The sequence below is a fragment of the Amaranthus tricolor genome, chromosome 3, assembly GCF_026212465.1.
Source record: "Amaranthus tricolor cultivar Red isolate AtriRed21 chromosome 3, ASM2621246v1, whole genome shotgun sequence".
In the NCBI taxonomy this organism is placed as follows: domain Eukaryota; kingdom Viridiplantae; phylum Streptophyta; class Magnoliopsida; order Caryophyllales; family Amaranthaceae; genus Amaranthus; species Amaranthus tricolor.
Genome location: NC_080049.1, coordinates 2,577,044 through 2,604,335, shown reverse-complemented (window position 1 = coordinate 2,604,335; position 27,292 = coordinate 2,577,044). Strand labels below are relative to the sequence as shown.

Genomic DNA, 27,292 nt, shown 5'->3' with positions numbered 1-27,292 from the left:
CATATATATATATATATATATATATATATATATATATATATATATATATATATATATATATATATATATATATATATATATATATATATATATATATATATATCACTTTTAGTTGTAAAAGTTATTTTAATTTTTAAATTGTATAGAATTATTTTATAGTTGATTAGCCTTACATTTATTCCTTGTCAGGAATAGATGTGGCAGTAACACTTTCATGATTAGGTTTGGTTTATGTTTTCTTTAAAAATCCTTTTTAAAATTTGAATTATGGGGTGTTACATCTATCTATCATGGTTGAAGACTTTTAAAGTTTATTTATCTTATTTATCAATAATTATTATAAGTATATGTTTTAATATGGTTGTATAATAATTTATTTATTCACTTTCATAATGATAATATCATAACAAATACAAAGTTTTAATAATTAAGTGTACGTTGTAAATGAATTAATTTTATAAAATAATATTATTATTCATATCAGTAAATATTTATAACATTTGTATTTTACACGAGAATCTATCTAGTTTTCAAATAAATCAATCACTTATCTACTTCTTTCTTTCTCTCACTTATTTATTTTTTTTTATGTATTATTGAATATAAACTAGATAGTACCCAAGCGATGCACGACTTTTTAAAATTTTCTGACATATTTCAATAAATAATTTTAACAAATACATTTTACGTTATAGTTATATTTCGTTTCACTTTGAACGGTTGTATACATTACGTACATTGTATGATATTTTGCATTGTGCGCGCGAATGATTGTGAAAATTTAGCTCATGACAACTAAATCACAACAATAGACAAAAAGTATATTATGTTTTAACTAGTGTAACATAATTTGCTAGCGAATTGCGAACTTTTTGAATTCGCGATTCGCCCAAATTTATCCAAGAATTGCCCAAAATCGACCATAATTTCCTTTTTTCGATTCGCGATTCGTGAGGAGATTAGTGAACTATGTGACACCGCTATTAACCATCTCAAAATATTCAATATATTAAATAATACTCATTTAATAAAATCGAAAGATTTTATAAATAATTGAAAAAATAAAATGAAATAATAATTTTCTAATACATTAAATAATGTGACTTAAAAAGTAAAAGATAATAATTAGACCGTAGTTAGTTAACATATAAAAATAAATCCTAATAACAAAAACATCATTATTGAATTTCGTAGAAAAATCTTTTAATAAGAAATTTCTTAAAATGATGATATCAGCATTTTTCTATTTTAGTAGTAGTTATAAATTATAAGTAGATTATAGATTACTTCCTCGATTTCTATTTCTTTAATTTTGCATTTATTTATTTTTTCACACAAATTCTCGATCTTTCGAAGCCTCTCCAAAATCTAAAAATCAATTGTTCCACCCATAACGACACCGTTTTAAGCTTCAGTTAATCGCTTCTTCTACGTTCTTAACTCTCAAGTCTCAACTTCAGACATTTTCCTTTCTTCTTGCCTTTTCTCTCTCTTCAATTCAATTTCTCTACTTCCTCTCTCTACATTTTGTATCTCGAACCTTCTAAAATGTCGCTAACTAGGGTTTTAACAAGAGCTTCAAGGACAGCACTTGTTCAATCTCGGAATTACTTATTCTCTACTCCTTCACCTATTCAACAACACATATGTCCTTTGTCAATTCTATGTAATTTTTTCCATTCTTTCTCCGACGGTTTTAGCAAGGTAATTTATTGTAGTTTTGGCGAGTAATTGTTTTTTTTGTTGTTATTTGATTGTTTTTTGTTGACTAGGGTTTTACTAGGGTTTAAGGATTTAGGAATTTCATTTAAACCATTGGATAAATTACTCACTCCTAATATACTCTAATGATAGGGGTCCTAGTTGTACATACTATAAATTTTTTGGGAATACTAGTATTATTTATCAACCTTAGATGTCTAACGAACTAAAGATAAATATGAAACGTTAATTATACTGCTTGAGCTTGTCGATTCCCAATACAATGTTATTTTAGCTAATATTTCTACAATTAGTGCTTATTATAGTGATATAGTCGTTAGGACTATATATACCATAACCTTTGTTTTTTTTAATTGTCTTATGAGACTTAGTGTCTAATATGCCCAACTGTGTATTAATCTCTAAGTTGTTGTTTGCTTATTTTATGCACTTTTGTGATAAAGTCATTGTCTTTGAGTTCCAAGTTAAAATTTGCTAATTATATGATTTTATTGAAAGATTTTTTTGATTAGTATTGGAAGTGATGACCGGTAAATGATCACTTATCAATCTCACTTAATACTGTATTAAAATGGAGTACATATTTAGTGCTCAAGATGCATATACCAAAAGCCTTATCCTATTGTGTATGAGTTCCCTAATCTGTGTTTTTGATATTGATGTTAATTCAATATGATTGGATTGAGAATTGAGGTGTATATGCTATTTGAAGATTCGAGCTTCTTTTTAACAATATGGGTGTGTATCTCTCTGCACCTCTTGGGGTTAATTTGGGAAGGGGGCTAGCATATATATATGAACTCATTATCTATCTTGTTTTTCTCTTGGTTAAATATATTTTGTTATACCCCCTTCGTTCTCCTGAAATTGCCCCACGTTCTATTTTAGTCCACTGAATTTGTCCATTTACTATTTTTGGACATGAACAACTACTTTAACACATCTTTATGCTTTATTTTATGTCTTTTATTTCCCCATCAACTTACAATAGGACCAGAAAATAACCCACGCAAGTCATTTTTTTAGTCTTCGTGTTGTCCCCTTGAGTTTGCTCCTCAAGGGGACAGTGGAGTATAACATTGTTGATTATTTTACTTGCATTTTCTGGAATGATTCAGAGCGCTTCTAGGGAAGTTGATTGCAATGCTGTATGAAAGTTTGATTTCTTTTTGAAATCTAAATGCTAGCTAAGGTAGAAAAAATAAACTTAAAATTTCATTGTAAGTGAGTAATGTTTTTTTGTCTCTATTTTACTCATTTCATACTTTAGGTGGCTACTGAGATATATTTAGTTTTACTCGTTACACTAGGCAGTTATGTATTTGTGCTTTTCGACACGAGAGTTGATTCTTTGTAGTGGTGTTCATGGCTTCTATCAGTGACAAGGTTGTGCAATTTAGCATGGGGAGTAGATTCTGTGTAGTTTATCTGGATTATGTCAGTTACGCACACTATGCTTGTTTTAAAGAGCAGCTGGCTCATAGCCTGCGGTACAAAATGCTTTAAAATATGTTGAAGCATGCAAAACCTTGGGGAGACCAAAGAGGAATAGTCAAGAGGGGCCAACAAATGAATACGAGAGTAAAGTTAGTGGAAAGTGAGGTAGAGAAAAGGGGAAATAAGGGGAAGGAAGAAGGTAAAAAGAGAGGATTTGGTAAGGCTATGGATGTAAATACTATAATGCAACTACTCTTATGGATTGTAAATTGTAAGTGCTTTAGTGATACTGATTTTAGAAATCCTTTTTAGTTTTATTGCTTTTCTTCTTTATCATTATGATGTTATATATCTTTTCATTGCTTCCTTATTGTAAATAATCTAGTTGGGCCATGATGGGAATTGCTCCACAACCAATTTTGGTACCGAGTCATGATTTTAGTAATTCAGACTTCTCATTATAGATCCTTCGTTGCTTTTTGTTTTGGCTCTGATGCAAGGTAAGTTATGTTAATAGAATTGATTTTGCTATAGCTTTGGACTATCGAAGAGAAATTTAGTTACTTGTTGAGGACAAACTTGGTTAGAAATATAGAAGTCCCAGTTAACTGGTGTAAAGGACTTGTTTTGCAGCCTTCAATCTGTTTATTGCTTGGATAGCAAAAAATCTTATGATACTCTAATGACCTGAAGATTGGCTTCTCTTCTTTTCTCTTATACATCCTTAATTGTGGAATTCTTTTTGTTCCAAGGATAAGTGTTGAGGTTTGCAATTCTCTTTAGAAATATAGAAGTCCCAGTTAACTGGTGTAAAGGACTTGTTTTGCAGCCTTCAATTGGTTCATTGCTTGGATAGCAAAAAATCTTATGATACTCTAATGGCCTGTTGATGGGTTTCTCTTCTTTTCTCTTATACATCCTTAATTGTGGAATTCTTTTTGTTCCAAGGATAAGTGTTGAGGTTTGCAGTTCTCTTCAAGGGCCGATAGCTAGACTTTGGTTAGAGTTATTTTGTGTATAATTAGCACATGCCAAGTAGCATGTTCCATGTGGCATGTAGCAGTTATTGACAAGTTTTTAATGAGTCTAATTGCAGTACAACTAAGTTCTTTTGTCATTTATATACTTAATTTCCCTGGGATAATTCTACCCCCCTCTCGTTATATGCCACTAAAGAGTTTGTCCATTGGATGCTTGGCTTGGGATCTTTCCTTCCTTGATCACTTTATCTCTTGCACTCTTACATTGCTTTATCATGATATATTGAGGTTCATTTCTGTGTTCTGTCCTTCCTTGTATATAATTGTTTGAACAAGCTTCTTTGACATTTATATTGCACTATCTTAGTTTTTAATGCTTTTGGAACCTCTTCAAAGGCTCTATAATTTCCTCACCAAAAACTATATTAGACAATAGTAGATGATTATTGTGCTACTTTTGGAGCTGCCTCTAGTCAGCTTCTTTTATTTCTGGTGCCATTCCAACTGGCAAATTAAGCCCTTTGTTTAACATGGACCTTCTTAACACACGCAGATACATGTATGTAATATGGCGACGCATACTGAATTGCTAACTGCCATTGGTTCTTCAAGTTTCTACTTTCTAGTTACTAAAAGAAGCTGAACTGTCTGTTTTCTTTTTTGAGTTAGGCATCTCCTTTGCATGATGGACTGCGTAGCTCTATTACTTTCCCACATTGTGGAATGTCTACATCTGCAACTTTTGAAAATGAGCAAAGAACACATGAAGAGAAAAAGGAGGATAACAGTGATGCTGATGCTGCAAAGCGAGCAGATGAAGGGTCTACTGAAGATACTGAAGCTGTTGAGAAAAGTCAGGAAACAGGTTCTAATTCAGAATCACAAACTCAAACCCTCAAAAGACGGAGACAAGGCACTAAAAGAATTGCCTTTTCTGATTCAGATTCCGAAGGAGACTTGGATGACCTTTCCAGAGAAGATTTGGTGAAACTTGTGCTGGAAAAGGAGGAAGCCCTTGAGAAAAAGCAGGAAGAGTTTAAGGAATTTAAAAACAATTTTCTTCGGAGCTATGCTGAGATGGAGAATCTCATGGAACGAACACGTCGTGAGGCGGAGAATTCAAAGAAATTTGCCGTACAGGTTTGTTTCCATGTTTTCTTAGATGGTTTCTACTTCGTTTCATTGGATAGCTCTTCTGAATTTGTGCTTGTTGCCATGTGGATCCATACTGCAGAGTTTTGCAAAGAGCTTTCTGGATGTTGCAGATAACCTAGGCAGAGCGTCATCTGTAACTAAAGAGAGTTTCAACAAAATAGATATATCAGAAGATACTGTTGGTGCAGTGCCCCTTTTAAAATCACTGCTGGAAGGTGTAGAAATGACTGAAAAGCAGCTCGCAGAGGTAACATCTGATGCTGATGTAGGAAACGTTAATCGCATTCTACTGCTAGTTACTCCAGACCTATATTTTTTTCTTCTTTTCTAACGATTAACTTGGTCTATTGTAGCGTCATTGAAGCATTTGCAAACTTGATATTCTTATTTACGCATATTACTCTTGATAGCAGATTTCTGAACATTGTTGTTGTTTTCTGCATTCTGTTCTATTGCTTGTGCTGTCTGACTGGTGTCTGGAACTCTCGTGTCTTAAGATATTATTAAGTGAAGTTGGTCAGACTTGGTATAGCTTCTTCATATGCAACATTATGTTACTTCAGTTTTCAATTTAACAGGTTCTCAGAAAAGCTGGAATTGAAAAGTATGATCCTACCAATGAACAATTTGACCCCAACAGGCACAATGCAGTATTTCAAGTACCTGACAACTCTAAACCTCCTGGTACTGTTGCTGTTGTTCTAAAGGTAATGTTTAGTGTTCTGATCTTCAATCAAGCTTTCAGAGCAACACTGTTGAGTGTGATACCATATCTAGGTTTTTCACTGAAAAACATCTCATTTCGTCTTCCATCACACACTTCATCACGTGTCTGAATCAACTTGCTTGAAAATGCTTCCTGCTCCTTTTTTTTTATTGAGATTTAACTTTGGTGAACTGTCTTCTGTATATATTGTTGTATGTTGTCTCCTCTGAGTTCTGAGCGACTGTAGTCTGTTGAGGATTTTTTGTTTGTGTTCTCCTGTGTCTGTTCCGATAAACATGGCACTTGTTGACAGCGATAAACTAGTATTCTGTACGTGGATGAGCGTTGAGGTCAAAAAAGTAAAAAGATACTTTTTTGCTGGTAGATTTTGTTATAATAGGTTGTACTTTACGAATAGCAGTTCTTGTTATCATCTATTTCATGTGTCTCCACGCCGCCATCTTCACTGTTATTAAAATATTGACATGGAGTTCATAAATATTTGGTGGAATCGGAAAACAAAATGGGCAGGCACAGATAGAAATAGAAATAAGAGTTTTGCCGTATTGGGAGAAAATTATTTAAAGGGAGAGAAAATTATTAAAGGGAGAATTAACGAAAATCAAAATGTCAAAATTTTGGAATACCTACAAAATTTGGAGTTGAAATTGAGTTCGAGGGAATATTTTGCGTCTAGGCCCCCCTTTTATGCTTTAGATTATATTTATCCAGTTTGAGGTCCTGAAGGGTCAGATTTGGTGTCATCGAAGACGAAGTATTTTACGTGTCTTCTTTTGGTACATACTGATGCAAAGTCTTGATGCTATCAAGTGGACTTGTTTATCTAAGTATTGTTTTATGATTTGTGCAGGCAGGATACACGCTCCATGACAGGATCATCAGGCCAGCTGAAGTCGGTGTCACAGTAGCTGTAGAAAATACCGAGGCCAATTCTTGAAGCTGAAAAGACCTCAATGAAACGCCTGCTTATACTTGAGAACTTTGTTGATGTTTGCGATGGTTAATATTAATATATTTATCTGAAAATAGGTTTAGCTGGTGCAATTTTGTTCCTTCCTTCATTGTTTTACTGCATAAATGGGCCTCAATTAACTTTGCTCTATTTTGGGTTTATAAAAAAGTGAAATTTAATAGACTTGTTATGGGTGAAATCACTTGTCTATGCTAATCTACAAGTATTTACGAGCGACATAAATTGATTCATTCACTATACAAATCCTTCATCTCTTTAATTTGCATCACTTTAACCTTATTACCATTTCAATATCTAGTTTGATAATTATTAAGGTGATTTTAAAGGAGAATATGGAGAGTTGTTATTTTTGTTTTTGAAGTGTCAAAAAATTGGTATTAACTAAGAGATATGGAATTCAGTGAATTGAATTCAAAGATGGATGAAATTAAAAAGAAAATGATAGAATTTATTTTTAAATAAGAAAACAAAGAATTTAAAAATAGAAAATAAGGTAAATTAAAGGTGGAGGGATTTATATGAATTTGTGTTGGGTTTATCTTAATTATTATTATTTTTATTTTATAATGTTATTTTTTCATCAAATTAATTTATACATGATTGAAAGTATTAATGATTAAATGTTTGTAGAACAAAAGTTTAAGATGGTGAATAAAAAAGAAATGGTTACTTATTTTATGAAAAGTTCTTATAAATAATCAATTTTTGACCAATTTTCTTCATTAACGCCAACTTTTGATTAATTATGAATAATATTTCTCCATTAAAGGTGTGTCCTCCTACACTACGGCTCCGTCCCTATTTACGAACAAAAACACCACTTCTTCGGCCCAATCAAATCATAGCCTTCAAATTAACTGTTAGCTGCACCCCACCCCTGTAACTATACGCAAACTTTCACCCCTAAGCAAGCCTTGCGAATCTAAAACAAAGTCATATAATATCAATAATATTTTAAAAATGTGCTTAACGAGATTTGAACCTAGATCATCGTATTTACATATCAAAACTTTTACCAAGTTAATCAACACATATATTATTATCTATAGGTATATAATTTTATACATAACTTGAATACTATTAGTTGACATCATTGCCAATCCCTAAATCCGCCCTTAAGGTGCTTTGAAATAGCAGTGTACACAGTAATGTATACTGAGGACTGTTGTATTTTCCAAAAACTCTTCACTTGAGAAAGTAAACTCGGAAAAATTCAACAGGTTGCAAGGTATAATAATTTCCCATGATTCTAGACATGAACATACACCAACAGCCCACCATCTGCCACAGCATGTGGTCTGCCAGCACGCTGGTCATGTTAAGGGCTCATGCTCGATAATAAACAGCCAGCGAAACACGTGATCCATTCGGACACAACACTAATTTCATGTCTATTCAAAATGTGTTGTGTATCAAGTCAAGTAATTCACATAAATGGGGAAGGGGGTGAAGATTTAAGTAACATAGACTGCCCAATATACACACTCAATTGTTAACCTGTCATCCACAGAACAAAGTCATTACAATTGCACAATCTGAGCATCTCCCACGGGAACATAGGCTGTTATTACTCAAGAGTCTCAACATGATTCTACTACTGTTAAGCTGCAGCCTATGAAATGCATCAATCTACCGACTACAAGATCGGGAAATGTCGAAGCCTTCATTTCTATGTTATCTACAGGCAAAGACTCTTAGTTCATGGCCCAGAGGCTCTGCACATTCAAATCAGGCTGGCCATCGGTATTCTTGTTATCAAGCTGCACGCCGAGATTTAAGTGGCTTCTCCTTGAATAAATTAAGTCGCACTCACTGGTTCTCTGCAAACGAATCATCCAACGATTGAAGAAATGAGCTCAATCAAGTATTAATCACAGTAAAAGAGGTGACCCCATATACAATTGAAGACAGCATATCCATTCAACCTTGATCATTACGAAACAAGATCAAACCCGACTAAATCTAAACTTGATCGTTTTTACCCGTTCGATGTCATCATTTTTAGTCAGAATTCACTATATTTCTTTTTAGTTTTATGTTTTGAGTCAATATTTTTAATTGTAGCCTCAAAATATGTATATGAGGCACGTCTCAGGGTGACCGTCTCATACAAGACTTTCTGTTAAATTTTATCTTGTCAAATTTGATTTGTTCTAGTCTGATATGGTTAAAAAGTTAGCAAACATAAAGAAAATATCTCGATGAGACGAACCCTATAATTAGTCTATTTCTCCAACTAATCACTTTAAGATTGTAAATTATCACTTTAAAGTTATAAGTGAACCCTTATAAGTGATCACTTTAACGTTATAAGTAATTACTTTAGGACAATAACTCTACATTGAGTCAAATCAATAGAGATGATATCACCATGAGACTGTCTCATTTGAGAATTTGTGTAAAGAAAAGGAAACAATGTGTGAAGTGCCAACTCGAGTGTATGAATTTTCACATTAGACAACTTACATTGAAATGAATAAAACTGATTTTACTCGATTTTTCAAAATGGTGTGCAAGTCACAAGCCAAGGTATGATAAGTGGTTTAAAACCTTTGTTGTGCATCACCCACAGTGTAAAAATGCAGCAACGGTCGCGATTGCAGTAACGGAATGCTAATGTAATAACGAGCGTGATGCAGTTATCATGATGCCTAAATATCGGTCGAAACCATAAGATATCACTTGATATGACCCAAAAAGCGGTTTTTAACACCTTTATAAGGCTGAAAATATTAGTTCATTTATTTTGAAAACCTTTACAACGCGGCTAATGCGATACGACGTGGCCTTGGCCTTGTTTTTACTCTATGGCATCTTAGCCCATTGGCCAACACAAGGTAAAACATTAAAGAGTCCGGATCCGAAGTTAATACAAAATAAGGAAATAATAGTGATAAAAGTATAACCAGATGCGCTCCAAAGATATCACTGTTTATATCTGGCAAGCCATACATATCATCACTATCCGTTGCAGACCTTTCTGCAGATGGATTGGCTTCTCCAGATATATCTCCATCAGCAACTCTATTTTCTATTCGCTTTTTCTTCTCCTCAACAACGGTAATCTGCAAACAGAAGGCAAGGAATGTTCTATTAAACAATGTTTGCATCCTAAGTCCAGCATTAGATCTTGATAAAGATATGATGGAAATGAAAGACACTAGCCCATTATCAACAATGTTATGGGTAGACCAAAATCTTCCTAGTTTATTAGTGAAGGATCTAGGTTTGAGACCCAGATCCAGACCAGTGTAGCATAATTTGCTAGTTAATACACTTTTTGAATTTGCGAATCGCTCAAAATAACCCTAAAATAGCCCAAAATCGACTATAATTCGCTTTTTTTATTCGGGATTAGCATGAAGACTAGTGAATCATGTGACATTGATCCAGACACATACAAAACCGCTTTTCATTTTTGAGATGCATGCTAAACAATCAAAACAACCTTAATAGATAACAATTATGATAAGAAAACAACATGGCATCACATAATTTTATCCCCACCCTCAGAAATAGTAAACAGAGAATTTGAGTATATACCAATTACCAATCAATAGTTCCCTAATGACATTCCAATCATCCAAGATCAACACTTTTCTAAGTCTTACAATTACTATTCACATAAAACACATTATGATCACATTTCACCATCCCAATCTCGTTAAATGGCCTCCATCTATGCGTAGTTTAGGTGAGATGCATACTAAATTACCATTTGTTGTTTCTAATTGAAACAAAGTAAAATATATATATATATATATATATATATATATATATATATATATATATATATATATATATATATATATATATATATATATATATTTCTAACAATTGATACATAACTGCATCCAAATAATCTTAATCCTAAAATCATCATCAAAAAACACCTATGTTTCAGCACAAAAAAATGCATGCATCTAGTTTTTCTTCCACAAATTACATCCATTAAAAACAAGCAAAACCCTAAAACCTTTTTAACATGAAAAAATGAAAAAATTTATCACCCAGCAAAATTAAGGTAAAATGGTACACGAAATGAAGGGCACATCAAGATTTTCTTCAATAGATTTGCATTCTTAATTCCATAGCAAGGAGAATCCGAGGGGGGAATCGATCTTCCTGAACGTAAGAGTGTAAAATTTTCCTCTAGAAAAAGCATTCTTTAACTCAAAACTAAACTTCTTTCTTCTAAAAAAGCATTTTTATTTAATCAAAAACCACACAAAAACCCTTACTTTAAACTCAAAACCCTCATTCAAACAAATAAAACAAAAAAGAAATCAACTCACCGGAGTATAACGAAACCTTCGTCGGGAAACTTGGACGGAACTCAAATCATCATCACCAGTAGAAGCAGAAGAAGGACGAGAAAGTGGGGTCCATTTACAAAGAAGAATGGGAGAATCATGTAATTTAAGACCATTAGATAAAAAGAGTTTACGAGGTTTATTAGTGGTGGAAGAATTTGAAGGTGAGACTTGGACCCACTTCTTCTCCCACCTTCTAACGGGCCCACTAAAAATGGCCGGAGAAGAAGAGTGATGGCCGCCATAGAAGAATCTAGAAGAAGTTCTGACAGGGCGAGAATGAATGTGAGTTTGGGATTTTGTGTTGGTTGTGGCTCCTGCTGTTCCTCCCCCTCCTCCTCCCTCCATTTTTTATAGTTTTATTTTTTATTACTTCTTTCACTGTTTAGATTTTCAGGGTTTTGATTTTTGAAGATTTGTTAGGCTTTTAGAGGGGCAAGGTAAGTTGGTATGTGTTCAACTTTCAAGTGTTTATAACTGATAGTACAAGAGTAATTATGTGGCTAAATAGAGTAATAATTGGGTTGGTGAGGAGGAGCTATAAATGGAAATGGAAACTATGGGGATGGATTTCAATTTTGCATTTAATAACAAGGATGAGAAAGTACAAATATAATATGGTAGACAATAATGGAGAAAGATGCAAAAAAAACTTGAGTTTAAAGATTGAAATAGTAGAAAATGGAAAATTATTTTTGAGAAGTTGTGATGATGTTTGCATTAAGCTCATGATATTAAGAAATGGGTACTTTTGAAATGTTGTTTCTTGAGAATATAGTAAAAGTTAAACTGATTTACTTTTGTGGGGGGTTTTTGTTTGACTTATGAATGAGATTTTGCTTCTCAATTTCACAATAAATATTCTACCCCAAATGAACATAAAAGATGAATTTTAACTCTCAACTCGTTATATTTGTAACAGGCTCAAATTTCTTAATTTTAATTTTTCGATTAATTATTCTGAAATTTTTTAATTCGAATTCCTAATCCTTTGAGTTATCTAATTCAAATCACCTTTAATTTTTAAAACTTTTTCCGATTTTATAATTTCTTCAAAATATAAAACTTAATATATATATATATATATATATATATATATATATATATATATATATATATATTCTTAAATTTCTTTATAAGCACTAAAATATTATTTTATTATTTTATACTATGAAAAGTAAAATTTTAATATTATATTTACGATTTTGTTAAAACGTTACGTTTCAATTTCGTTTCCTTGAACAAAATTTACTACTTATCATTTTAACCTTACAACTTTGATTTAATTATTTTATACCTAAAAATTAACTATATTTTTCTTATTAACTTTAAGTATAGTTTTAACCAAAATTTTCTAAGTAAACTATCATATTTTCATAATCAAACCTTAATCAAACTTTCCCATTAATCTAAAACATTTTACTTGTATAAACTAGAACAAAAATTTGATGAACCAAAATCTTCTACATCAATCCATAATGTTCATCACTTACACAAGCTATCACCATTTTCTTACACAAGTTCACCTTCTTCTACACTCCAAACTCTTACACATCCACTTACACACTCTAAATCACTTACATAAGTTAACCTTCTTCTATATTCCTAACACTCTTTTTCATACAATGTAATGAACTAAAAAATTGCCCAAAATTCATCATAAATATCTCCTTAGCCATGAGATCACTTGCACCCCATCATCAAATCTTTCTACCATTCTATTTTATATCTTCATTTTATTAACTTCTTACTAACTTTATACCCTTTTTATTAGTTGAAGAATCAAATGAAGATGGAGCTTGATTTTGTCACTTCTAAAGCCAATAATCATCAACTTTTGAAAAGTCAAGTATTATCTTTTGAAGTTTGGATATCATTTTTTTTTTTGGTAATTGAAGATCTACTTCTTTGAAGCGTGGAGCCTTAAAGACTTTCTCCTTTGAAACTTATTTCTTTGAGTTCTTATTTTTCTATTATTATTTTCTTGTTTGATTTAGCACCACCTTTGGAGGAAAATCTTACAAATTTTCTTAACTCTGTCATTATGTGATATTTATTTATGGTTACTTGATAATATAAAAAGAATGATCAACATGATTTTATTTTAATCATTTAAACTTTACATGGTTCTATTAAAGTCATATCCAGTTTAGTAATATTTTCGTCAAAATAATAATACTTTTGGGACATTCTAAAAAGAAGTTATAAATATGGAAATTTTTGATTAATATGATAATGTAGATATATATGAATTTTTTTATGTGAAATATTATTTTAAGTTTCATGTATGTTGGCTTTATGAACTATTGCATTGAGAAAATACTTAAAAATAATATCTAGTGATGCTTTTGTGAGAAATCTTGGTAGATAAAATTGATGTGAACTAGTAATTTTAAAAAATGTATTTCATAAGTACTTTATAAAAGCTAAAAGTTAGGATATCATTTTAGATATGTTCCTTGAGTTTTACTTCATTAAAATAACGTTTAAATGAATTTTCGTTTAAAAATATTGTTCTAATAGGAAGAGGTGTTGAAACTTTCTTAATTATTAAAAATAGCTAAGAAAATATATTACTTAAGTTTAAAATAAGTATAACATTTATTAATAATTTGAAAATAAAAAAAAAGTTAAATAAGAAATAAATATTAAATGGGTTCTTCTTAACTTGTAACTTTTTGGCATACTCCTATAACATGTTGAATCTCATGATGACCCTTGCGCAAATTGTCGTGGACCCTATGGATTTTAATTAATTTATATATACATATCGATTTATGGCTAAAATGATTATATTAATTATTTAAAATAATAATCATGAATTTTATTAGTGAAATAAACTTATCTCTTTAAAATGATTCCATATCATCTTGGTGTTTTGATAAAATTTTTATTTTGGACTCAAGTAATTATAAAGAATTATTAATCAATTTATCGGTAAAATAGTCAAACTAATTTGTTGAAATGCTTAGCGTTGTTTTTCTTGAAAACTCATTTCATTTAGATTTTGGACCCTTAATAACTTGTCGGATTATTTTTCATAGTTATGATAGATCCGTTTTACTATTTACTTGGTTATTTAATAAAATACGTTATTAAGTACTTAGAAATATTACCCTTCACTTTTATGATTATTTATGACATAATAATGACTTAGTTTCAGGAATCTTAGAATAGCTACAAAAATTTATTATTTAATTATATTAATTTATTGGATACTAGTAATTTGTTTCTATTAAAAGGGTAGAATCGTCAAAATTTTGACTAGTGGAAGTTTGACTTATAAGAATGTAAACTATTTCAATTAAGAGTCTTGTTTGATATTGCATGAAATTGATTGTATGACTCTGATAGTAAAGTAATGTCGAACCATGGACCCGCATGTAAAATCCCGGCGTCCGTGTTAGCCGGTACGTAAAATGCGGTGTTAGACAGGGGGTTCGAGAAAAACCTATCCTGTGGAGTCTCGAGCATAAAAGTATTGAGAGGAGTGACGACTCCCACCACAGTTAGGGTTTAGGACTACAGTCTTCACCTAACCAGACCCTTACATATATTAGTTGTCATTATTGTTGTGATCTTGTGATGTGCTACGATGGTAAAGTTATGAGGCTTAATTGAACTTGATTGAATAAGCATTAAGGTTACCAAGTATTTAGTAGCAGTAATAAACTTCTGCAAGTATTGAGAATGTAACTCAATGGCTTAATAAAGGTCAATAATGAGTAATAACCTTCTATATTGTGCTTGATGATTATTTTGTAAGCATGATTTAACTATTGCGTCATAAGCTTGTTGGGGAAATTGTACTCGGCTTTATCGGTGATCGATTCAATCGGCTGTTATCCGTATTATGGATGACAATATTTTGCAGGAAAATTTAGCTCGGGTTTCGATCCAGGCCGCAACTTTATTATACTATCGAGGACTTAGCTGCATTGATTTTACTTGATGACTTTGATGACTATATTGTACTTATGTTTTTTTATCGTATTTAAGCAAACCTTATGTTATATTTTCTCAGTTGTAAGATTTTTAACTTATGTTTTAAACGGTTTTAGTTTAAATGGTTTTTAGCAGTTCTGCGTTTTACACTTCCGCATTATTTATCTTAAATATAATTATTAATGTTAATTATGTATCGAGAGTGTCAATTCTGCTACAATATCTAACTTATTAATGTTAATTAAGTATAGTTATGTATCGAGAGTTGTGTTTGACTCGTGTGTTGGCATAAGGTTCTAGGAGTAATCACAGTACGCTTGTAGGAGGTTTACTCAAATGAGCATGAAACTTGTTGCTTTTAACTTGTGTTTGTTTTATGCATTTCAGAGAAGTTTGCTACGAAGTTTGTTAGGAATAGCTTTTACTAACACCAAATTATTGTATATTTATAGTTACAATTCTCACGGTAAGCCCTCAAGACTAAACACAAAACTAAAGAAAGATCTTCAACTCAATTGCCATTCTCCATTGTAGTTCTCATTTTGAGCTCTTGAAACCCCATTGTTCTTATTAATCACTAAAAACAATCTAAGGGATATGATGAACATATCCTGCATTAAGTGAAACACGTTAAATTTTAAATTGATATTTAGTACGTCCCACCAAATTTATCCCATCCACACTTTTTAACATTTAATTAACGTTTTCATCTCAACTACACATTACTCTAACTTCCTCATGAAATATTAGTTATATATCCAATGTTCTTGGTTTGTTTATTGATTGACTACGTAGTAAATTTGGGGAAATCGAGGGAGTAGATATTTTCATACTTGTATTAAAAATAAATATTCAAGGAGAAAGTAAAAGTCAAATTATACAAATAAATGTAAGAAGAGATGAGTTTGAAACGACAGATGAAAGATAAAAAATATAATTGTATTAGATAGATGAAAGAGAATAAAGATGATCAACCATCTCTAAATGTCATCTCTAAAGTTGAATAAGGTAGTTTATCCAAACAAAAAAACTATCAACAACTCCGTCCCTCTCACTTTGTCTCTCCAAGCTATGTCTATGGAGCTTTGGAGTTCGTCATTCTCCTTAAAACTTCCAATTCATGCCAAACCATCTTCATCATCATCATCATCTAAATGTCTCTTAACCACCCCTCATTCCCACTCTTTTCACTTAACTAAATCCCATTATACCCTCTTCAAATCCCTTCACTTTTCTCCTTCTTCCCGCCAATTCTCTTCCCTTCAACACTCATTTTCCCGAACTCCTACCCATATATCTGCTTCATCTTCCTCCACCGCTGATGTCGAATTGGAGAAGCTTCCTGCTGATATTGATGTTACAGAGTTTAATGAACCCCAGTCTAGAGTAAGTGTTCTACAACATTTGGTCTTGAATTTGTGCCTTTTTTGGCTCTTAACAATCTGTCATTTATTAACTCTCATATGGGATTTGCTTGATTAGTTGAAATTTTCATGAAATATACAATTATTGATAGGTTTTTAATCCAAGATACTTGTATGGTGGGCTAAAACTGGCCTTTTATGTGTCTAGAAGAAACTTGATTGAAGACTACTATTCTTCTGTGTTAATGTTACACAATTTCGCAGGTGTGTTAAAGCAAGTGCCTTAATGATAACGTTAACTTTAAACATATAATCGAAAATGCTTTGTGTTGTACTTCAGAGAGGGTCGATAAAAATATGTCGCATATGGGTGGTTTAAGATTTGGAACGGTTGATAAGAGTTTCTTGATCAAAGCAACAAAGATAGAAGCAGACTGTGAGTGGCTCGACCAGTCGCTCAATCGAGCCTAGCTCGACAGGTCGAGCGGTGTTGGCTCGGTCGAGCAAGGTGTCCAGAACAAGTCAGTAGCTTCACTGGAAGCTCGCTCGACCGAGCGAGGTAGTGGCTCGGTCGAGCGGAAGTCCAGCAGACTACATTAGATCCTGTTTTTGGTCAGAATTTGTTGTGACTATGCAATAATGTGGTGCATTACTTTATTGTTTACTGTAATGTTTATTGTCGTAGTTAATTAGGGGGTTAATTGAGATGTTACATGTGAGTTTATGGTGATTTACGAGGGATTACTAAGAGTGATGAATACCTTGCCTATAAATAGGATTCATCATTCATAGTAACATTCACCACAAAAACACACATATTTTTTAGAGGGCTATTGCATTGTTAGAAACTTGAGAGTGTTCTTACTTTGCTTTAGTATTTGTGATCTTGAGAGATTGTTCTCAAGATAAGGAGGTTTATTATACTTGTAATTGTTGAACTCATTATAATAAACTATATTTGAGGGGGAGGTATTCAATATACCTCATAAACACTTGTGTTCATCTTTTGCGTTATATTTTTTCATTTGTTTTTCATTGTTAATCCTCTTTGAGGCTTACATTTCAAGGGGGATTTATTAGGAATTCAAATTGTTCTTCCTTTTATCCCATAAATTTGTGTGTTTGTATCCATTTTTTGTGTAACTCTTCTAAAGTCAGTAGCTTTGTTCTTGAATTTGTGTTTTCTTGCTTGATCAGTCAGTAATTGATGAATTCTCATATGGGAATTGCTTGATCAATCAGTACTTCAAATTGATCTTCCTTTTTATCCTATAATTTTTTGTTTGTATCTGATTTTTGTGCAAATCTTCAAAAGTTGGAGTGTTTGTTCATGAATTTGTGTTTTTTCTTGCTTTATCAAATCGGTCATTGATATATTCTCATATGGGTATTGCACTATTGCTAGATTAGTCGAAAGTTCAATTGAAAATTGCTTAATAAGTGATGAACCTTGTGGTTGTTTCTGTATGAGGAAGATTCATTAGAAATTCAAATGGGTCTTTCTTTTTATTCTATGAATTTGTGTATTTTTGCCTGATTTTTGTAACTCTTCTAAAGTTGGACTCGGCGTTCTTGAATTTATGTTTTTCTTGCTGTATCAATTAGCCATTGATGAATTCTCATGTATATTTCTTGATGAGTTGAAATTTCCATGGAAAACTAAGTGAATTCTCAGAGGTGTACTGCTTAAATAGTGATGTATTACCTTGTAGTTGTTGCTAAATGTGGGGGGTTCATGAGGAATTCAAATGGTCTTCCTTTTTGACCCATGAACTTGTGTGTATGTATAACTCTTCTGGAGTTGAACTCATTGAGTTTTACTAGTTTTTATTGGTTAATATCTTAATGGATGTTACTTCATGAGTTGAAAGTCCCTTTGCTTCCATGAATTTCAACATATTTCAATCCACTATTTCATTTATTCTCAAGATTGGAAACTCAAGCTTAAGTTTCTTAGATTTTCCGTTTGGTTTTGCTTCAGCCTTAGGGTATGTTTGGATAACATCTTAAGAAGGCAAGGAAGGGGAGGAAAAGGAAGGGGATGGAGGGGAGGAGATAGAAGATTAACGTGTTTTCCTTCCTTATCTCTCAAATGTTGGGAGGATTTGTTGAGTATTTCTCTTCCAATTTTCCCTTCCCTTTTGCTATCCAAACGAAGAAAATGTCATCATTCCATTTCCCGCCTTTTCCTTCTTCCCTTCATTTTCTCCCATCCAAACATGCCGTTAATGTGTTATCCAACTGCTTGGAGTGTTCTTACTTCTTCATGCTGGTAGTTGTTACGGCTATTAAAATAATTAACTTTTTATGATCATCATGCTCTTCTGAACAGTCTAAAAAGGATGTTGCTTATTTATCGGAATCAACATGAAATCCATTTGTATGTTTTCTATCTCCTCTGAATTTGAAGTGGTTGCTCTCTATTGCAGGTCAGGCTAAGTGTGAATGTTCCACCAGCAGTATGTGATGATTGTTATAGGACCGTTATGCGAGAGCTTTCAAAGCAGGCAAAGGTGCATCCTCTTCCCTACGAGTTTATTGTAATTGGTAGATCATACTTCTATAATATAAGATATCTTTACTTGTATGGGCGCACCAAATTGAAATACAGTGCACTGCTCTTATGGACGTATTCAACCATATTGCTCCATCTCGTTTTTCTTTCAGATTAGTCCCCATCTCTATATTCATCTCTCGTTATTACTCATGATCAAACAATTTGTGGTTATATTGTTCTAGATTCCTGGATTTCGTCCTGGAAAGCCAATTCCAGATGGTATTCTGCTTAGCTATGCAGGGAAGCAAAATATTCAAAGAGCTACTATTGAGTCCATTCTGAAAAGAATCCTCCCTCATGCCTTATCATCGGTATAATCCACGTTTTCAAATTTATATGAGTTTATTCTTTGTCATTTTGTCTAATAATTTTCGACTTTGTTGTATGTTTTTCATTATTTCGCTTCGACGAGGCTGTATTTGATTTATTGGTCTTATTTTCTTGCTGGTTATCTGAAAAAGGTTAATGGAATGGCTTTACAAGATTCTCTTAGAATTACTACTAATTTTTCGGATATGGAGGAGACATACATATCTTCAAACTCTTTAAAGTAAGTGACATTTTTTTTACTCAAGAATCATCCAACGTGTTAGCCACTGTGTTCAGAATTTTTACGCAATTTTAATAGAATGTTTACAATGTTAAACACTTTAGATTTCGAGGAGATTACAAATGACGAGAAGTTTCGAGTATCTCCTAATACTTCATGCTTCACCTAAGGCTGTGCCGCTGTGGAGCCATCCTGGTGGGCGGTGGCATTAGCATGATACGACTATTATTGATCAAATGTGCGGTTGAATATATGCGTCTGTTTTGTTAAACATATCTTATTGAGCATTTTCGCCTTTCATGCAGGTTTGATGTCGTGGTTGATGTATTGCCTGAAGTGAAATGGAATCCGGAGAATGGATACAAGAACTTAAAGATTGTTGTTGAAATAGATAATGAAATAACTGCCGAGGTAGCTTGTGAACGAGAGTTAAAGCGTCGCCACAAGACATTAGGTGTAATGAGAATAGTTGCTGATAGAGGGCTTCAGGTAATCGTTGAGAGCGAGTAAATAATAATTTTATTCTTAAAGAAAGAGAGACAAAAGAAGTTTGCCAGACTCCAAAAAACGAGTTTTGTTTTCTACATAACAAAATTTCTTATATGATAGGATTGGATTTTTATAGTTCGAATCTTATATATAATGAGGTTGTACTTCCTTAGGTAGGCGATGTCGTGGTGATTGACATATCTGCAGCAACAATCGAGGAAGGAGGAAAAGAATCTCAAAAGATTCCATCTGCCGAGAGCAAAGGTTGTGCTTCTAGGACTTGTTCACTCTTTTATGAGTACTAATCTCACGAAGAATCTAGTAATCATTGTCGTTAAAATTGTTAGCTTCATATATCACCACATTCCATTATTCCAATGTCATTAAGTGGCTCCCATAGGAAGGGTTTGATGCTAACAAAGAGGTTATTTCTGATTGATCGTTAGCAGCAAACATCTTTTGCAACTTCACGTTAATTTGAAGTGTATATGATTTAATGAGCCATTTCGACATAATCCATTATAAATTTTGCAAAGGTTGTGCTTCTAGGACTTGGATACTCTTTTATGAGTACTAATTTAATTATGAATCTAGTAATCGTCATTGTTAAAATTGTTAGCTTCATGTATCACCACATTCCATTATCTCAATGCTATTAAATGGCTCCCATAAGCAGGGTTTGGTGCTAACAGAGAGATTGTTTCCGATTGATCGTTAGTAGCAAACATCTTTCGCAACTTCACTTATTAGAAGTGTATATGATTTAATGAGCCATTTTGACATATTTTTCACTTGAAGTACCCAATCAAGTACTTTGCTAAGGAGTCTAGCATCATTGCTTATCAATGGATCTATATTTGTCTCAGGATTTAACTTCGACACGGAAGATGCAGAAACTGTGATTCCTGGTTTCCTTGATTCGTTAATAGAGATTCGACCGGGTGAAACAAAATCCTTTCCACTTGTGTTTCCGGAAACATGGAGACAAGAAGATCTTCGTGGAGTGCAAGCTCAATTCACAGTGAGTGTTGTTTTCTTGAACAAACTCACATTAGTTAGATAGGAAAATTAATAACACAAGATTATGCCGGCTGATTATGTTTTGTGTCTCTAAAATATTTGCTTTAGTTGAAATTAGTAATTTTTCAATGTTAAGTGCTTATAAGGGTTTGGGAGGGGGTCGATCTTAGATGATTTGCCACTTTGTTCTAACGAAAACAAATACAAGAAAGAAATAAAATGATGAATAATAGAAACCACACAAAGATATAACACAATTCACTAAACAGAGTAACAATGTGTTAGCTACATCCACCGGGATAGGGAGAACAAATTTTAATAATGTGAGGGGGAAAGACAAATACACATGAATGAGGACATTTAATGGGTTATAAATAATACCGATAAATTACAGAATTTCTTGAAATGACTACACCTAAAAAAATTAGGTTTAAACTCATTCCAAGCCCAGATCTAGAAACAGTAAAAAAGAAACAATATCTCCAAACTTCTCGGGGGCATTACCCCTAAACCCCCACTTGGGGAGTTCCACCCCCCGGACCCATGAACAACTATGAAGCGAGGAGAAGAAGATAAGCTCATATTATCACAATGTTGTTCGCGTATTTTTTGGTAATAAAATTTTCTTTTACATATAAAAAAGGTGCACGATTCTTCTGCAAAATTGTTCATTTTCTATTTTACAACACTAATAAGAAACCTGTATGTTGCTTGCTTCCCTTCAATAAACTTGGCTTCCATTGTAGGATTACCTGATGCACAGCTAGTGAATTGTAATGTTCCTTTTTACAGGTGGAGTGCAAAGAACTGTTTTACAGAGATTTGCCGCCATTGGATGACTCTCTCGCTGAAAAGCTTCAGCCAGGATGTTCAACTTTGGAGGAGGTAAGCTGTTGCAGATGCCTGTATGTAGCTAGTAGCAGAGAGTAATGTTATAGACTTATACTAAGTGTATGTTTTATTTCCGAAGGTTAAGGAGACATTGCTGCAGAGATGTCGGGAGCTGGAGCAAACGGCTAAGGAACAGGCAACAGATAATGCAATTCTAGATCAGCTTCGTAAGGTGCTGCTCTACGTTTCAACCTTCTCATGTCGGTATCATGTTGGGTCAATTGTAGATTATGCCTAATAAATAGTGTTTTTTTGGATTTTTTGTCACGTACAGATGGTTGAAATTGATATTCCGCAGTCCTTATTTGAGGAAGAAGGTAGACAAATGTACGGAGCAAAGCTTCTGCAAATTCAGGTCCGTATGAACTACATAAACTTTATGATTGAAACTTATGTTGGAAAATAACCCACATGTGATCCCACATTGAAGAATTAGAGAGAGGTTGACCAAGATATATACTTGATGGGCTACTCCTTCTACTATCAATTGGGTTTTAAGATGGAACCTCATTGGGTTTGTGTCCGGTCAACTCTTCTCTTGTGCAGGTCTTGTGTACAAGCCTAAATTTATCAACATACTCCCATCTCATATTAGTTCCCCACTTCTTAGTGGCATGAATACTTGGAAAAAGTGATGAAAGTTGAAGGAAGCAGTTTTAACTAAGGATAAGAGGAAAAATGTAGCAATACAAAATACTCGGATTAAGAGGAAAAAAATGTCAAGCCATTGTAAAAACCCGAAAACAAAATCTTGTTGTTTTGTGGAGGGTGGGTGGGGAGGTGGATTCTGAAAATGAAATTGGAAATTAAATATGGTTCGGACTTCAGAAGAAGCGTTGAAGCGCGAAAGTAAATATGATTCTTAAAAAGAAATGGGAAATTAAATATGGTTTCGTTTTCTAAGTTGCCGAGACACTAACTAAAAGCTTCTCGTTTATTGTTTCTTTTTTTGTATCGAATCGAATTTCATTTTGTGTAACATTGGAAAAAAGTATTGCCTTACAATGGGAAACTCCGATTCTACTATGCTTGTAAGAGTGGCATTACATTGGTAGCTTTCGAGTTTTCTGCAAATCTGATGCATCTGTTCTGTTCTGTTAACTGATTTAGTTTTCGTGCATCTGATAAATCATGCATTTTGTTCAACAGGCACAAATGAAGCTGAGTGACGAGCAGTTGGCATCCTTAACAAATTCGAGGACTGTAAATGAATTTATTGAACATGAGAAAGAAAATATAATTGAAGTGATAAAACAAAATCTCGCTATAGGAGATATATTCAAACGAGAAAATCTGCAGGTAAAGATCTTATTGAGATATAGAAGTATTTGTCGGTTTTCTTTCCTCGACTTGTAATTCCTCTCGGTTATGCTTAACAAAGTGTCTTTGTAAAGAAACCAGACCTCTTACTGATGATGCTAAATTCAGGTATCAACCGATGAAGTGGTCAAGGAGGTTGAAAACTCCATACAAGAGTTTCGGAAACATCAGCAGGAATATGATGAAGAGCGTATCAAAGAACAGGTCCGCTCTTTTCGCCTTTATAGAGAAACCCGTCTCTAAATAACATGATACGTTACTTTTTTTGACGTCCCAAAATAATCAACCACTTTAGCTCGCCAACTGATATCAATGATCCCTTCCAATAGAATGTTAATGTTAACTTAAGATGGCTTGTGGGAATTTAGAGAAGGTTATATCTCTTTCTCTAGTTCTTTCATCTTGATACATTTCGATGTTTACATCTCAAATTGATTAGGTTCAAGAGGTCTTGGAGGGAGCAAAAGTTCTCGAATGGCTGAGAGAAAACTCCGAAATTCAATATATTACCCGTTGAAGAGTATAAAAAAAGGCTCGAACACAGAAGATGGCAAGCCTTTTTTGTCATTCGTTCTTGCACGAGGCTTATATGTTTTCATTACGCTACTTCGGATGCCATGTATCGGTGAATGGTGCCTAAGTTCGCGTAGTTTGGGAGTCATTTTTGACATCTTGAAGTTGCATTTTTTCAGTTTTGTGCAACTCGAAATTGAGATATAGAGATATGTTTAGAATACATGGCTTATTTTTCTGTAACGTAACTATCTGCATTTGGTTATTATTTTTGTTGTATAGCAGTATGCATAATACACTACTAATAAATAGGAAATATCTGTTTATGAGCATTCTCTTCTATGAAGTTGCTTGTCAGACAATTCCAATTTAAGCCTGAAATGATCGATAACGAAAAGGCAGGGGCGTTCAAAACATAACTGATATTAACCCGACCTTGGAACTGAACCCGACTTGATTCGACTTTAAAATGAATTTAAAATAATGTAGAAATCAATTTAGTCAAATATCCGATTTTAAACCGTTCTGAAATACCTGATCTGAGACTGACTTGATGACCCGAATAAACACCTCTAGGAAAAAGGCTTAATTTGAATTAGAGGTGTTTCAAAACAAAGCCGATGACCAAATATTAACCCAATTTTGTAACTGAATCCAATTTGACTCATTCACTAAAATGTAGTGGCTATATCCGGTCCTAATAATCGTCCACATAAACTATCTTCTATGCTTTCATGGTTCTTGTCAAGTGGACTTCCAGTCTAAAACTCTCATCTTTATTCTCGTTTGTCACCCAATTCATTCAATTCCCCTCTCTCTGATTCCCATCTTTCACCTTTCTTAACGGTATATTTATTTATTTTTTTAATCGGACTCTGCCTTGTACGGAATACTAGAAGTGTCCTTTATTTTTTTTTATTTTTAGGTTTTTGCATATGCTCAAATTTTTGATGATTTTCCTTAAAATGTATCTTCAATGCTTGTACCTTTCAACCCTTTCCTTATGTCCTCTTCCTTATTTAATTTTTAATGTAAACCTCTATTTTTAATCATAGCATGCACATCTTAGGTAATGCCATTGCTAATAGAATAAATATATAGTTAATCCTTGATACTCTATCACGCCTTCTCATATAAGAACTCTTCTGTTTTCTAGTGTGGATATATCACAAGTCCTCATCATACTTTACTTAATCACCGAAATTAAATCAATGAATATGAACAATGAGGAATAAAATCTACTCCTAAATTAGTGAAAATTTTTCATTGTTTCTAAAACATATGCAAACTAACATGCAAATTGCAATATAAGTTGAGTAGTTTTGAACTATATAACAATGCAAATAATAACCATACAATACATACTAGATAGCATCCGTTTAATTCCTGTCTATGCTAATCTAATAAACATTGTGCTAAGTACACGTATCCATATTAGACTTATCTGTGTGGATGATAGACTCGTTTAAAATCAATTCGTCCTATTGAACCCCTTTTGATGAAGGTTCAGATTATTGTCTCCAATGGGCCTTTAGCTTGTTGCACAAGTCTATTCACCGTAGTCCGTAGTTCATGAAACTCCAAAAACATGTAACTATGCGATATTTTTCAATTAAATTATAACCAAATTCAATTCTCAAAAGAGCCAAGCAAATTTCTTTTATAACGTCTAGAATTCTTTATGTAGCTAGTGGTGGGCCACTGAAGGAACACGACTCATAAGGGGTGCTACTGTCCACGCCCCACCAAAACTAAAAAAACGTTAAAAATCATAAAAAAAAAAACACTAAAAAAATCTATTAGTTATACACAATAATACTACAAATAATCAAAAATACTCAACAATCAATCTCTACATGGAGGATATCTATTATAATCCAACTATATTTAGAATCCTAGGTGATCTTCTCATTGTACAACCTAGGTTATATTAATTGGTAAACTTGTCAGCAGGGGTAACCAACCTACATTGTTTAAAGGAAACTTATATGGTTGGGTTTTTAAAGGGTTGCACTCAGAGCTTAGTGGTCTTTCTGACACTCAAATAATGAGTAGATTCACCAAAAAAAAAATAAAATTATACATGACTCTACATTTTGGTATTTTTTTAAGTGAAGTATACTCAACTCTAATAAAAGCTTTAAAGATCGAGTTACTTGGAGATTTGGTATGATTTCATGTAGCTACTTTATTAACTAATGGTTTTTAGGTTATAGTTCTGGTGCGACAATCATGTGTCCGACCTCTCTCAACCTAGCTCATAAGAGCGGAGTCAAAAAAAGAAAAACAAGTAATGTGACTATAAAAAATTACATTCAAAAATTTCGGAATTAAAAGAGTAAATTATAATCAAAAATAAAAATAAAGCAAATTTAATAGTACAAAGTGAAATCTCTTTTGACGCACTCTAGTAAATGTAAATGAACCCACTTAATCATATTAATTAAAGTACTTCACATAATTAGATATTCTCATGGGTGTTTGATTGGGTGCTAGGATAAGATTGGAATACAATATTTCGAATTGTAACACTCCTGTCCATCAGATTCTCGGTGACTAATATGGATAGACTAACACAAGTCTTTTCAGCGTATTTTGGTCTCACTTATGCATCCGAGAAAACTTCTTAAGAGGTCACTCATTCTAAGATTACTTCCCACCAAACACACTTAACTATAGAGTTCTTAGCAATGAACTCCAAAATAAAATGCACCTTGTTGATATAAGTAGTCTATCAATTCTTTTTAAAGCTCAACCAGAGATATAACAAGAATTATGTCAATTTCAACCATTTAGCTGTCTTTATTGTAAATACTCCAACAATCTAGGTTATTTTGGATTGTGTCGAGTCATACACTCATACTCAATTTCAATTAATCGAATCAAACTCAAAAAACTCTAGATGGGTCATAAATGGATCTACTATATTTCACAAATTCTATTTTATTGTTGGTTGTTTATGAGAAAACAAGATGAAAAAATATATATAAAAAAAATATATTGGTGAGTTGATGAGAGTTTATAGATATAATTATAAGAGCGAGCTACATGGAAATTAAAAGCATATTGTATACATGTAGAGTTGTAGACAAATAGGATAGAGCATTTGATGTATACACTATTATTATTGCAACTTAAAAACTTATATTCTAGGAGTATATAAAGATAAATTTAATGAAGTAGTCCATAAGTTTGCTCTTGGACAACGGTTAGCATTTGAAATGCGATTTGGTTTGATTATGGTCCCACCTTATCATTAGAGATGATTATTGTTTTTATTTTGAAACTAGTAAGATACCTTTAAAATACCTGAATATAAAGTATTAGAATTTAGAA

At 32.8% G+C, this 27,292-nt stretch overlaps 3 protein-coding genes across 5 annotated transcripts; 2 read left to right on the top strand and 1 right to left on the bottom strand.

Annotated features, from left to right (window-relative positions):
- The first annotated feature begins 1,324 nt into the window (after positions 1 to 1,324).
- Positions 1,325 to 7,172, top strand: LOC130808101 (grpE protein homolog 2, mitochondrial). Of its 3 annotated transcripts, XM_057673551.1 has the most exons (6): positions 1,325 to 1,704; positions 4,809 to 5,004; positions 5,083 to 5,279; positions 5,374 to 5,541; positions 5,873 to 6,001; positions 6,872 to 7,172. In XM_057673551.1, exons 1-6 carry the CDS (start codon positions 1,549 to 1,551, stop codon positions 6,956 to 6,958), a joined length of 933 nt encoding a protein of 310 aa, XP_057529534.1. In that variant the 5' UTR covers positions 1,325 to 1,548; the 3' UTR covers positions 6,959 to 7,172. The 3 variants fall into 3 exon arrangements, with proteins under 3 accessions (XP_057529534.1, XP_057529532.1, XP_057529535.1); XM_057673549.1 differs by having other exon boundaries at positions 4,809 to 5,279; XM_057673552.1 differs by lacking the exon at positions 6,872 to 7,172 and having other exon boundaries at positions 1,437 to 1,704; positions 4,809 to 5,279; positions 5,858 to 5,989.
- Positions 7,173 to 8,419: 1,247 nt separating this feature from the next.
- On the bottom strand, positions 8,420 to 11,958 carry LOC130808102 (uncharacterized). The gene is made up of 3 exons (XM_057673553.1): positions 11,290 to 11,958; positions 9,901 to 10,059; positions 8,420 to 8,814 (listed from the first exon to the last, which is right to left on the bottom strand). Exons 1-3 carry the CDS (start codon positions 11,653 to 11,655, stop codon positions 8,689 to 8,691), a joined length of 651 nt encoding a protein of 216 aa, XP_057529536.1. The 5' UTR covers positions 11,656 to 11,958; the 3' UTR covers positions 8,420 to 8,688.
- Positions 11,959 to 16,212: 4,254 nt separating this feature from the next.
- LOC130808100 (trigger factor-like protein TIG, Chloroplastic) lies at positions 16,213 to 24,288 on the top strand. Its single transcript, XM_057673548.1, has 13 exons — positions 16,213 to 16,638; positions 19,046 to 19,129; positions 19,356 to 19,484; positions 19,635 to 19,723; positions 20,029 to 20,212; positions 20,386 to 20,476; positions 21,079 to 21,233; positions 22,025 to 22,117; positions 22,203 to 22,295; positions 22,398 to 22,478; positions 23,273 to 23,422; positions 23,552 to 23,647; positions 23,883 to 24,288. Exons 1-13 carry the CDS (start codon positions 16,237 to 16,239, stop codon positions 23,958 to 23,960), a joined length of 1,725 nt encoding a protein of 574 aa, XP_057529531.1. The 5' UTR covers positions 16,213 to 16,236; the 3' UTR covers positions 23,961 to 24,288.
- The last annotated feature ends 3,004 nt before the right edge of the window (positions 24,289 to 27,292 follow it).

Coding starts and splice junctions, on each gene's coding strand:
- LOC130808101 (XM_057673549.1), top strand. CDS start 1,549: ATGTCGCTAACTAGGGTTTTAACAAGAGCTTCAAGGACAGCACTTGTT. Junction 1,705..4,808: donor TCTCCGACGGTTTTAGCAAG/GTAATTTATTGT, acceptor TTTTTGAGTTAG/GCATCTCCTTTGCATGATGG. Junction 6,002..6,871: donor CTGTTGCTGTTGTTCTAAAG/GTAATGTTTAGT, acceptor TGATTTGTGCAG/GCAGGATACACGCTCCATGA.
- LOC130808102 (XM_057673553.1), bottom strand. CDS start 11,655: ATGGAGGGAGGAGGAGGGGGAGGAACAGCAGGAGCCACAACCAACACA. Junction 10,060..11,289: donor GAAGGTTTCGTTATACTCCG/GTGAGTTGATTT, acceptor TTCTGTTTGCAG/ATTACCGTTGTTGAGGAGAA. Junction 8,815..9,900: donor ATATCTTTGGAGCGCATCTG/GTTATACTTTTA, acceptor ATTCGTTTGCAG/AGAACCAGTGAGTGCGACTT.
- LOC130808100 (XM_057673548.1), top strand. CDS start 16,237: ATGTCATCTCTAAAGTTGAATAAGGTAGTTTATCCAAACAAAAAAACT. Junction 22,296..22,397: donor TTCTAGATCAGCTTCGTAAG/GTGCTGCTCTAC, acceptor TGTCACGTACAG/ATGGTTGAAATTGATATTCC. Junction 23,648..23,882: donor AAGAGCGTATCAAAGAACAG/GTCCGCTCTTTT, acceptor CAAATTGATTAG/GTTCAAGAGGTCTTGGAGGG.